This window comes from Euleptes europaea, chromosome 15 (assembly GCF_029931775.1).
Source record: "Euleptes europaea isolate rEulEur1 chromosome 15, rEulEur1.hap1, whole genome shotgun sequence".
NCBI lineage: Eukaryota > Metazoa > Chordata > Lepidosauria > Squamata > Sphaerodactylidae > Euleptes > Euleptes europaea.
This window is the reverse complement of record NC_079326.1, coordinates 38,358,329-38,371,527: the sequence shown is the minus strand read 5'-3', so window position 1 is coordinate 38,371,527 and position 13,199 is coordinate 38,358,329. Positions and strand designations below refer to the sequence as shown.

At 44.4% G+C, this 13,199-nt stretch overlaps 1 protein-coding gene across 1 annotated transcript in view; it reads right to left on the bottom strand.

Moving 5' to 3' along the window:
- MYO3B (myosin IIIB) overlaps positions 1-13,199 on the bottom strand; it is a 295,217-nt gene that overhangs the window by 191,169 nt on the left and 90,849 nt on the right. The window contains exon 8 of the mRNA XM_056861063.1: positions 759-824. Within this exon, the coding sequence (XP_056717041.1) occupies positions 759-824 (66 nt within the window). The remainder of the gene's footprint in view (positions 1-758; positions 825-13,199) is intronic.

The following is a 13,199-nucleotide window of genomic DNA, read 5'->3' as shown; positions in this document are numbered from 1 at the left end:
ACATAGCGACCTAGGTATTCCTTGGTGGTCTCCCATCCGTCTACTAACCAGGGCCAACCCTGCTTAGCTTCTAAGATCTGATGAGATCAGGCTAGCCTGGGCCATCCAGGTCTAAGCATGTATGCTTATATAGATTTATTTTTATGTGTTTTTATTTAATGGCACTAAAATATTGACACATCAATTTACCAGCGCAATTATAGCTTTAGCAGATTCTGTAAAGAGACTTCATCCAATTTAAGTGGCTCCTTCTCTTTAGGTTGGAGGAAGGCTTCAAACTTTGCTCAGAGAAGTGGTAGGGCAGGAGTAGGCTCTACCTCATGCAATACCCAAGAGCCAGTGCTACCTTAGCACATGAATCTAATTTTTTTTCTATCTGACAGGCAGGAAAAAAAGTTTAGAACAGAAAACAACTTTTGTAGCAAAAAAAAGGGCATCATTTGGACAAAGATAATCTAACAGTCATTTTAGGACTAACAGCTTATTTGGATATCAAGCTAAACATTGAAAACATTGAACTTTTCAGTAGCATCATACATGTCCTAATATATTAACTGAGGACAAAATCAGTCATTTAAGCAGTGAAATATCTTTGAAAACGTGTTGCATATATCTACCGTTCACAGTAGTTATCATCTACTGCTATAGACAGTAAGAAGATTTTTAAGCAAGACAAACGAGTAAACCCTTTTCACAGATTGTATCATTCTGTAAGGCCCTGCTGAGTAAACAAAATACCAGGGAAAATGGGTACTCACTGTGAAATGAAGTGGTTGAATCCTCTGGACCATAATTCTGGCTGTAATAAAGTAGGAGGGGGATTCCTAGGAGGAAAAGGACAAACCGTATTTCATAAGAACAGCTGAACTGAATCAATCCATTTGTTCACTGTCAGTGGGTACTAGGATCCAGCCAGCTTTTTCATTCAGTCTCACCTGATTCTCCTCATTCAGCATTTCTTTTGTCTTTGCAGAACCAATGAACCTCAGAATAACCTTTTTGGTAGTCAACAGGTAGAGTTGCCAACTGCCAGGTAGTAGCAGGAGATCTCCTGGTAATTCAACTGATCTCCAGCCAATAGAGATCAGATCACCTGGAGAAAAATGGCCGCTTTGGCAATTGAACTCTATGGCATTGAAGTCCCTCCCCTCCCCAAACCCCGCCCTCTTCAGGCTCCGCCCCAAAATCTCCCACCCGTTGCAAAGAGGGATCTGGCAACCCTAACAGGAACCCACTCCTCCCTTTTTTGCCAATAGAAAACCTGGTTGGATCCAACCCAGTTATTTGACACTACCTAGAGTTGGCTACAAAAAATGTTTTTGGGTGAGCCAGACTCACTTTTTTCCCCAAGCCTGCAGGAGCTCTGTTTGGCTTGGAATTGCAGTGCAAGTGGAGAAGCAGTTCCTGCCTTCCTTCACATCATTTTCCTGAGCCAAATCGGAACCTGGTGGGGAGTTATTTTGTTGGATATTAAGGCCCATGGAATCGTGATTGTGGTTAGAAAGGGTCAGGTCAGAGCACACAATAAAACAGAGTCAAAGACTTTCTCTTAATCAAACAAAAATCCTTTACTTTCCTAAACAGGGTAGGTTACATGGGATGAAAACAAATAACAATCTTTACTATCTAGTTCCCAATAAAACTTGCTAGAGATTCTAGCAGGTACTATGGCTTAAATCTCTTTGTTTGTGTCCCAGCTCAAGAGAGCTGAAACAAGCATCTTGCATCTGTGAGATTCAAACTGTTAATAACACCTGCCCTAAACTTTTACTGCCTTATCAAAGGAACATAGCAATAAAGACAATTCTGACTCCCTGACTTTTGGCACGTTTGCAATGGCGATTTGCTAGCCATTAGAATACTGACATCTGTTATTTCATCATCATCTTGAGACTATCTAAACTGTTGATATAAACAAATTAACCCTTTAACTGCCATGACAGAAATGGAACTCGCATTGAATCCCCAACATATTTGCATAACTTTGCAACTACTCGTAGAGTATATTCTGTGCACACACAGCTCCAAAGTTAGGCAAATTGTAATATCGTGGGCAGCTGTGGATTTGTTGACATTCCCATATTGTATGGTATAGTTATTTTAACATGATCCCTTAAGGCAGTGGTCGGCAAACCGCGGCTCGAGAGCCACATGAGGCTCTTTGGTCCTTTGAGTGCGGCTCTGGAAAGCGCCCTCCTCCTCCTCCCCCCCTTTCCCTCCCCTCACAGCACGGCCGGGTTTTGCACGCGGCGCTCAAGGGCTGGCAGCGCCAAGGCGGGCGGTGGCAGCCAATCAGCGGGTGGGTTTTTTTCGCGCTGGTTTTGGCTGGAGGAGGAGGCCGAGTCCGAGGCACTGAGGAGGGGTGGACGGGCGGACGGCATGCCGGCCGGGGAGGGAAGGAAAAAAGGAGCCCAGGCGGCAGTGAGGAGGAGAAGGAGGAGGTCGGGGCCCGGGGGCAAAGCCATGTTTTTTATTCATTTGTACTCTTTTTGGGATTTGTACTCTCTCAAAACTCTGCATGGGGGGTTATTGGCCATTTATGAATGGGAGGTTTTGCCTTGGATTTGCCACTCAGATGCACATTTTCCCCATCCAGATTCTCAAAACTCAACAATAAGCTCCCCTGCAGAGTTTTGAGAATGCAGATGGGGAAAATGTGCATCTAGAGAGCGGCAAATCCAAGGCAAAACCTCCCGTGCATGAATGGTTGTTAAAAGGCGTTTTGGCTCTCAAAAGAAATCTCAATTGTTGTACTGTTGATATTTGGCTCTGTTGACTAATGAGTTTGCTGACCACTGCCTTAAGGTAAAAGCTTTTGCTTTAGTTTCACTTTTCACTTGTGTTGTTGGTTGCTGGCTGTGGCTGGTTAGGGCCTAGCAGGGCCCAAACCAGGCTTAGCTTACGTTATAATAAAGTTTTGTTCTGTTCTGTTCTGTTTTGTTTACTGGGTGCTGTGAAGTTATTACACAAATAATTTTCTGGGGCCATTTCAGCTCAAGAAAACTGCAAGTGGATGAAGGCAGGAGCCCCTCCTTCCCACACACACACTGCAATTCCAAGTTGAATCGGTCTTCTGCCAATTTTTATGATGACATTCCCTGCTAGGGCTGTCAATTCGGTTCGGCCCGAACTGAAAATCAACCGAATTTCCCCTGATTCGGTGCTTTTCTGTTCGGACGGATCCGAACTCAAAACTGGCGGGCAACCGGGGGGGGGCCGAATTCAGCGAGTTCAGGAGTTCGCGAATAAATTCGGCAAATTCGCCCGTCAGTAAGCAGCATAACCGTCAGTAAGCAGCATTCTCCTCCCCCGGCCAATCGGTGGGCAAGCTGGGTCTTCTTCTGGCCAATCAGTCAGGATTGAGTACTGGAGGAATCAGCTGATGTGCGGCCCGGCCAGGGAGAGAGAGAGAGAGAGCGAAATCCTCGTGTGTGTGTGTGGGGTGCTTGTGCACATTCGCTCCTTTCTGTGGCTGCAGGGGGCGCATTTTTTGGGGTACAGACACAAAACTTTCACTGGAACTTCATATGAACCTTCTTAAGGTACCCCCAAAGTTTTGTAAACATTGGGTCAGGGGGTCCCGAGATATGGGCTCCCCCCCTTTTTTCTTTCCATGGCTGCAGGGGGCGCATTTTTGAAGGTACAGATCCCAAACTTTGAGCGGAGTTTCAGACCAGTGTTCTTAAGATACCCCCCACGTTTTGTGAACATTGGGTCAGGGGGTCTCGAGATATGGGCTCTCCCCCTTTTCCCTCCCCCCCTTTTTCCATTTATGTGGTTGCAGGGGGCGCTTTTTTGGGGATATAGCCCCCAAACTTTTAGCATAGCTTCAGTGAATTATTCTTAAGATACTACCCAAGTTTTGTAAAGATGGGGTTCAGTGGGGGCAGAAATATCGCCTCCCCCCCTTTTCTCTTTCCATGGCTGCAGGGGGCGCATTTTTGGGGATGCAGATACCAAACTTTGAGCAGAGTTTCAGACCAGTGTTCTTAAGATACCCCCCAAGTTTTGTGAACATTGGGTCAGGGGGTCCTGAGATATGGGCTCCCCCCTTTACTTTCCATGGCTGCAGGGGGCGCATTTTTGGGGGTACAGATCCCAAACTTTGAGCGGAGTTTCAGACCAGTGTTCTTAAGATACCCCCCAAGTTTTGTAAACATTGGGTCAGGGGATCTCGAGATATGGGCTCTCCCCCTTTTCCCTCCCCCCCTTTTTCCATTTATGTGGCTGCAGGGGGCGCTTTTTTGGGGATATAGCCCCCAAACTTTTAGCATAGCTTCAGTGAATTATTCTTAAGATTCTACCCAAGTTTTGTAAAGATGGGTTCAGTGGGGGCAGAAATATCGCCTCCCCCCCTTTTCTCTTTCCATGGCTGCAGGGGGCGCATTTTTGGGGGTGCAGATCCCAAACTTTGAGCGGAGTTTCAGACCAGTGTTCTTAAGATACCCCCCAAGTTTTGTGAACATTGGGTCAGGGGTCCCGAGATATGGGCTTTCCCCTTTCCCCTTTCCCCTTTCCCCTTTCCCCTTTCCCCTATTGGGATGAATGGAGCAGCCGATCCTGTGAGCATCTCCTCTCCAGAGCAAAACGTTCCGTGCCTAATTGGAATCATCTTGGATTACAGCCCCTCTTGATGGAACAGAAGACAGCCACAGTAAGACCCCTTTGGGGGCTTTAATCTATAATTTTTCTCCTGTGTATGTGTGTGTGTGGGGGGAAAGCAGAGTCTGTGTGTGTGTGGGGAGGGAGCAGTTTCTGTGGGTGGGGGGGAAGCCAAAGGGGGCTTTCGTCGGTTCTGCCTGGGGTGTGTGTTCCCCCTCGAGTCTCTCGCTCCCTGGTTTGAGGGGGGAAGTTTCAGTTGTGTGTTGCAAAGGTGTTGTTTAACAAGGTTGTGTTTGCAGTTGTTTTGCTAATTTCTCCGCTGTTGTCGGGGCTGGGAGCTTTGTGAGTGGGCGGCAAGCTCTGCTGAGAGATGCACATTAAGGGTGGGGGGGACCCCTTTCAGGGCCCATATCTCAGCCCCCCCCTGACCCAATCTTTACAAAACTTGGGCAGTCTTTCAATAAACGTCCTTTGAAGCTCTGCCAAAAGTTTGGGACCTCTAAGCCCAAAAATGCCCCCCCAGAGCCGCGGAAAGGCGCGGTTGTGTTTTTAATGGCTTTATTCGGCCGAACTTGTTTCCAAACTTTGAATTCCCGCCGAATTGAACGGATCTGAAGTGGGGGAGTTCGGACTTCGGCACGTACCGAACCCACAAGGGCCAAATTCGGCCGAATCCGAACTGTACCGAATTTTTTTTTTGTTGACAGCCCTATTCCCTGCAAATGCTGTGTGACTGCAAGGAAAGCGAATTGTGCAGTGTGATCCTTGGGCTGGGGGAGATAGTCCCCTGTGCAAGCACCAGGCCGTTACTGACCCACTGGATGATGTCATATCATGACATTTACTAGGCAGACTATGTTTACAGGGTGGCTTGCCATTGCCTTTCCCAGTCATCTACACTTTACCCCCGAAAATTTGGGTACTCATTTGACCAACCTCAGAAGGATGGAAGGCTGAGTCAACCTTGAGCCGGCTACCTGAAACCGACTGCCGTCAGGATCAAACTCAGGTTGTGAGCAGAGCTTTGACTGCAGTACTGCAGTTTACCACTCTGCGCCACGGGGCCCAAATTATGATCCTTAGTTTCTCCCAAATGCTTTATAGTAGTGGGTACTAACAGAGTGCTTAACTGCTTTGCCAAGACCTGGCAGGTTAAAGTGTTATTGCTAATCTAGTCTCGGGGGAGGGGGATCTCAGCAGACAACTACAGCATGACCTCTTCCCATTTCACTCCTTAAATTTTTCTATGCATGCGTAAATAGATGCAGGGTTGTAGACCCTGTCCTAACCCTTATTGAATTCAGAGCAACCTACAATAAGAAGATACTGTTTGAAAATAGTTTTGGAAATTTGAAACGAAGGAAGAGTTTCAAACACAGCATAAACTGGAATGCTGTAAATGAGCACACGTGTTCAAAAAGCTATTTTGGTTTAAAATGTCTGCCTGCCCTTACACACAAACAGATACACACACACATATACACAACAAATCAAAATGTAGTGAAGACATTATGGCCTTGTAATAAATGGCCCATTTTCATTCATCTGTATCTGTTCAAAACAATTTGAAACTATCCTATTTCATTGCAGTTTGTCATTTTGTCTGAGCTGAACATATTATTACCTTTCACTTTGCATAGAAAACCAGCACATAATGAGAGGGGGAAATCCAAAATACTTGCAGGATATGCATCATTTATTACATTTACTATTAGGAAGTAATGTGATGGGTTATATTCAGTGACACTAATGCAGAGTCCCGTGTTCCATTAAGTAGGTTCATATCACCTCCTGCATCAGAGAATCAATCGCAGCGCATACAAATACAATCTGCTGCAGAGGTGAATTCAGAAACCACAGGAAGACATATACTTGCACCAGCTCTATAAATTCTGTGTCAGGGCTGCAGCTGTTAGGTAAGGAAGAGAAGCCCCAAAGTGTCTCAGAATGAGAAACCAGAATCAGAAGTTTTACAGAATCAGTAAGGTTGCCAACCTCCAGGTACTAGTACAAACAAACACAAACTTTTATTGGCATAATTACGATATCATAATAATAAATCCATATAAAATACACTTAAAGCATAATATAGACGAATACAAAGAAAAATCCATATAAACTAAGATATTATAAAATATACTAATTAAAAGCAGTTTTAATCTTAAGCACTTCTGCGAGATATTGGGCCAGCGTCTTAGTTATTTCAGGGATCAAATCGTTCAAAAGAAACTGACATTTAAGATCATTATTCAAAAATCTTTTGGTAGCTAATAAAGTAGATAGCAATCTTTCCTGCAGATATTCATAAAGAGGACATTCTAAAATTATATGATCAGTGGTGTCAATAGAGTACTCTACCTCCAGGTACTAGCTGGGGATCTCCTGCTATTACAACTGGAACTGGTCTCCAGCTGATAGAGATCAGTTCACCTATCAGCTGGAGATCAGTTGTAATAGCAGGAGACTTCCTGCCTGTGGCGAAGAGGGACCAAGAGGTTGGCAACTAGGGTTGCCAGGTCCCTCTTTGCCACGGGCAGGAGGTTTTTGGGGCGGAGCCTGAGGAGGGTGGAGTTTGGGAGGTGGGTGAGGCTGAGAGATCTGTGACTAGCCCATGATCACCCAGATGGCTTCATGTGTGGGAGTGGGAAACACATCCAGTTCACCAGATTAGCCTCCACCGCTCATGTGGAGGAGTGGGGAATCAAGCCTGGTTCTCCAGAGCAGACTCCACCGCTCCAAACCACCACACCACACTGGCTCATGAGGGCAGGGACCAACCCACTCACATCACTAACATCTCACCACCAGTACTGAAATACATAAATATGCAAGTATGATTTTCTCTCACTAAATGATTGGTTTTCTTGAAATTGGCATGGCAGGAAATAATACCTAAAAACTCTTAATGGAACCAATAGACTTTACAGTGGAGGCTGTACCCTCCCACCCAACATCCAGCTTTTGGGAGTGCAAAATACCAGGCAATGGTCTAACTGAGGACAGAAGTTTACTTGCAACACAGCATATAACCCTCTGTTATTGATGGCATGTCCTTGTATCAGCAGATGGCATACTTTATTAGTATCAAACTACCGTAACAGGCTTTTAACACATCTTCACCCACAAGCTAAATATCCATCTCAGGGTAACTGCCCCACCTACGTCTTTCATCCAGACTTTCTGCCGATGTAACATTAAATCAGAGCTTATTTAACTGACACCATCATCAGAAACTCAAGGGCAAGATGAGCTCGTTTTATGACACTGGGCCTTAAAAAATACACACTGGAATCTGATATACATTTTTATGCAAGCCCAGCTAGTACCGTTACACTATATGAATAGGGTTGCCAACCCCCAGGTGGGGGCTGGAGATCTCCTGCTATTACAACTGATCTCCAGCTGATAGAGATCAGTTCACCTGGAGAAAATGGCCACTTTGGCAATTGAACTCTATGGCATTGAAGTCCCTTCCCTCCCCAAACCCCGTCCTCCTCAGGCTCCACCGCAAAAACCTCCAGGTATTTCCCAACCCAGAGCTGGCAACACTATATATGAAATTGTTCTCTTTTGGTTCATGTACACACAGACACACAGACACACAGACACACAAGACTGGGTAGGTAGTATTGGTCAGATTTGTACCCTTTTTTTTTTGCCATCGAGTCACAGCTGACTTATGGCAACCCTGTTTGGTTTCCAAGGCAAGAGACTTTCAGAGGTGGTTTGCCATTGCCTGCCGTAGGGAACTACTGCTGACTAGTTATCCCCTTATGCACATGGGAGGCCATTCACCTATGGTAGTGTAGTAAAGGCAGTTTCATGGTCAGACACTACAGATGACCAGTTTCTGATATAATAATAGATGATATGGAACATGTGTAACCATCAATTGTACTGCTGGTGGCTAGTGTTCTGATCTAAATTATTTCCTTATCTTTCTAATAACTGATGAGTACTGTAATTAATAGAGTTTAGCAAGGACCAAAAGAGATGAGGCGCAAAGGTTCTGTGATTAAGTTCTTCCATGATTTTCTAAAAACTAATTAGCATTCCCAGGTGTCAGCTTTGAAGACTGAGTAAGTGTTCCTGGGGGAAGAGTTTTTTAACCCTTTCCTTGTGTGCCCCCCATGATCTGCAGAGGGAGGGAGACATATTCTAGTGCTTGCTTCTGTTTTCTCACCATAGAACAGGGCTTCTGAGAGGGGAGGACCAGGGGGACAAAGGTTCTGGGGGCCTGGTCACCCTTGGGGCTCATGGAGCTGGGCAAGTCATGCTACTTGTTTTCACACAAAGTTTGGGGTGAATCTGGGCGAGAAGAATGGGGACCAGAGGGCATCTGGGTCAAGGAGGGCCCGTGGTGACTCTCAGCAGTCTTGCTTCAGAGGGGCTATTTAAATTATGAAAGAGGTATGGGAGGAAAGGGTTGAACACCGTCTCCTAAGCAACTTGTAGTTTTTCGAAGCTACCATCTGCAGCTTCTTTTAAAAGAACAGCAGTAGTACATCCTAACCATGGCTCTTCCTGACTCATCTATTTTGGCCCCTAGTTTTCCAACATGGCTAAAGCAATCGCAGGTTAGTATGGTAATAAACTTTTCCTTATATTTGTGTCTATTGGATTACTTTAAAGAAAGGCTCAGCATTAGGCTGCCATACCCTTTAATACGCCCAATAACCAAATTCCCCTCCTTACTACTGCCTCCCATCTCACATGTCTTTTGTCTAGAGACCTACATATAGCCATTTCACCCTGACCTGGATGGCCCAGGCTAGCCTGATCTCATCAGATCTTGGAGGCTAAGCAGGGTCAGCCCTAGTTAGTATTTGGATGGGAGACCACCAAGGAATACCAGGGTTGCTATGCAGAGGAAGGCACTGGCAAACCACCTCTGTTACTCACTTACCTTGAAAACCCCATAAGGAGTCGCCATAAGTTAGTTGCGACTTGATGGCACTTTACACACACATAACCATATTGGTAGTCACTTCCTCCTCCTCTTTTTCACCAGCAGAAATGATGGTTGGATCCAACCCATTGTGTGGATACACAGACAACCATTTTACTACATATTTTAGTATAACAGAAAGAGGTTACCTGGGGTATGGGTTTATTCCCATATGTACTTATGCAAGAAGCATCCTGGAATAGTCCTGGGCATTAACAAGCAAAGGATAGCAACACTAGCATGAACACTATTCATTTTGGGCAATGGAGGAAATTCTTCCTCAAACACACACACACAATTTGTTCCCTTGCTGTCATTTTGCTACTTCCTAATTGAAAATAGTTTGTTACAACCCCAGATGTTGTATATTATTTCCCCTTTGTTGGTGTGTTCCAGGAGTGGGGTCCCCACTCTGGCCCCAAGCCCTACTGGATCCTGCTCTTAGGGTAGCACTCGGCAGAGACAGATGTACAGCAGCTTCCTTTCATTACTGGGAACAGTTCATAAAGACAATCTAAACTGCAAGGCAGGTGAGCTCTTATTAATTCCTTCATACCAGCACACATTTTCTTGCCTAGAACCAAACCATAGACTGGTAGCTTATGACAACCCAAGGTCACTCATTGAGTTTTTCATGACGTGCTGGGATTTGAACCCTTTGAGTACTCTAACCATTATACCACACTGGTTCTCTTATTTTTCATAGTGGTTTGGGGCCCTTGTTATGCCCCTTGAGTATGTACTGAACTGAAAGGGTTTTAATGTATTGAGTTTTATGGGGTCTCTTGTCACTGAGCCTTCCTCCAAAGTCACAGCTGGTACAACCAAATGGGTCATTTTTCCACCATCAAGGCCAAAGATATGGTTCAGTGATCCCCATTTATCCTTTACGTTAAGCTGTGCGTCTAATTACAAATCACAGTTAATAGATTTACAATGAGCAACACAGGATGAAAAAAAAGTGGCTGTCTTGATCTTGAAGCAGAATACATCAGTAGCACTGAGGTTTTTTTTAATGAGGTAGGACAAGCGGATAAATTAAAAGTGTTTGATAAACAAAAGCATACATTGTTGTTATTCCTTTAATCTATTTCACAGTATCTCCAGTTAAGAGAAACTAGGCTGGACTTTTAAATTAACAGATGTAACATCTAAGACAGACACATTTTTTCCCCAAATAGGGGAAATTAGCATCTGAACATCAACACCTGCCACCAGAAAAGCCAGGTAGGTTTCTTGTTGTGAATTTGCTTAGAGGGGTTTGGAATGAGGCAACCAAAGACGCTCCATATGTCAACAATTATTGGAACTTAAAATAGATTTCTCATCTCCAGTTAAACTTAAGCTTGTAAACATATTTCTTAAAGCTAAATGAAGCACCTATTTTTGGGGGGGAAGTAGAAGGCTAATAATGTGTAATAATGAGATTCTTCTAGAGGCGGCTACATAATTGCTTGTATTAAATACATACGGCTCTGAAATGAATTCATACTCCCATATGCTCTCTGATAAAGCAGACTGATCCCAAGCAGCTATTTGCTAATCTAACTGCTCATGTACACATTTCATTCTATCTCTTGGTGGCCGGTGGCCAAAAGCCACCTACTGATATTCTCTATCTAGGTTCCTTCTCTATCTTTAAATAGTGTCTAGATGTAAGCAAAAGTCTACAAATAAAAATTCTTCCAGGATGTTAGACATCAAACAGTTGTACTTCAGAGGCATAGAGATGTGGGTGGGAGAGGTCCAGGACAAGATGGCTTCCTTCCAATTCACTTTGAATGCACAAAACAAACCAATGAAGTGAATTGGGGAAGCCAACAGAAGTTCTCTGTGTGTCCGTCAAAACTCCTTTGCTTAGAACAACTGTATTTGGGAGACTCAGTTCTTGGACAAACATCTTCGCTATTCACTATCTCCCTTTGTCCAGACTGGTATTACAATGTCACAATCAGTTAAGCGTCCAACAACTCCCACAAGAGGCATTTCCACCGTCTAACAGGTCACACTACTGGGAAATGGTTATTTGCTTCATTTCATCCCATAACTCGAAAACACAAGGTATCGGAAACACAAGGAACGGCTGGTGAGGGAAAGCTCCTCTTTTAATTGACTAGGAGTGAAAAGACCGGGCTCTTCCAGAATGGAAAGACTTTTTAGACATTTTCCATTCGTCAAAGAGATATTCCAAATAAGTCGTATGGCAGGATTCCCCTTTGTTTCAAGGAAGAATGGCTGTTCCCCAAATGAGACTGACAAGCAAAAGAGGGGGGAAACGATAAGCCCATCAAAACCTGAAGGCAAATATGCCTTTTAAAATTATTTGAATTGACAATTACAGAATTAGCAACTATTTCCTTCCCTAAATGGGTGCGTCATTCAACTTCTCCATTGTACACTTGAAATCAATCTTTCGGAGAGTACAACAAATTATTAGATATATTTTAGGTAAGTGGGTGGTTTAATGCGTCGATAGCCCTGATTTTTAAAATTGCATATTTGAACGCAATTCCATCCGGAGCTTGTATTTGGTGGCAAGCATATAATTATAGAACCTATTAATCATTCAAAAGCCTCCTTTTGGTTCTTATTATTCATTCTCTTGATTCAGAAAAAAAATTAATTGGATGTGAGTTTGCTTTTTTTTCTGTTCTTACAATGAATGACAGCCATTATTGGCTGGGTAGACTGAGACACATAAGCTAATATTGGCCCTTCCCTTATCATTTGGGGGTGGGTGCCAAAGGTGCTGTTCTGAAGAAGAAGTAGAAGAAGAAGAGTTGGTTTTTATATGCCGACTTTCTCTACCACTTAAGGAAGAATCAGACTGGCTTACAATCACCTTCCCTTCCCCTCCCCACAACAAACACCCTGTGAGGTAGGTGGGGCTGAGAGAGCTGTCACTAGCCCAAGGTCACCCAGCTGCCTTCATGTGTAGGAGTGGGGAAACCAACCCGGTTCACCAGATTAGCCTCTGCCGCTCATGTAGAGGAGTGGGGAATCAAACCCAGTTCTCCAGATCAGAGTCCATCGCTCCAAACCACCGTTCTTAACCACCACACCATGCTGGCTGTAATGGCAGGGGGTGAATTTGGCCAATTCTTCCCCCTTCTACAGACCCCCCCTGCCCCTATGCTGTTCATGAGGGTCCCCTGACACCCAAGAGCAGAAATTTCGGGGGCTGAGTAGGCTGCAGGGAGAGGGAAGAGATAAGAAAATCGCATTCCCCACACTTCACTGCACTTGCAGAACTTCAGGTCCAAGTCTATTTCCTTTCCCGCACAGTACTGCTGAAGAAGGTTAAAAACTCCAGGTTCATCACAAAAACTCTGTCAAGGGTGTTGACAGACAACTGAAACAAAATCTTTCCTGCAGCAACAGACAGGTGCAGAGAGAGGACAAGATACCAAAACCGATTTTCAAAACAAATGTTTAATCAGGAATTTCTGGCCACACTCCAGCACAGAATGATTTTTGGCAGGTGGCATACTGATGAGCAAGGAACGATTCCAACAGATCAATTCAGCAGCAAAATTATGCAGAAAACATTCCAAGTTTTCAAGAATCAGTTTATAAATCACTGCATGACGTCCTTCAAAAAAGAAAAGGGGGAAACAGGAGCCTGCAGCAGTAGCCCTGCAGATTCACT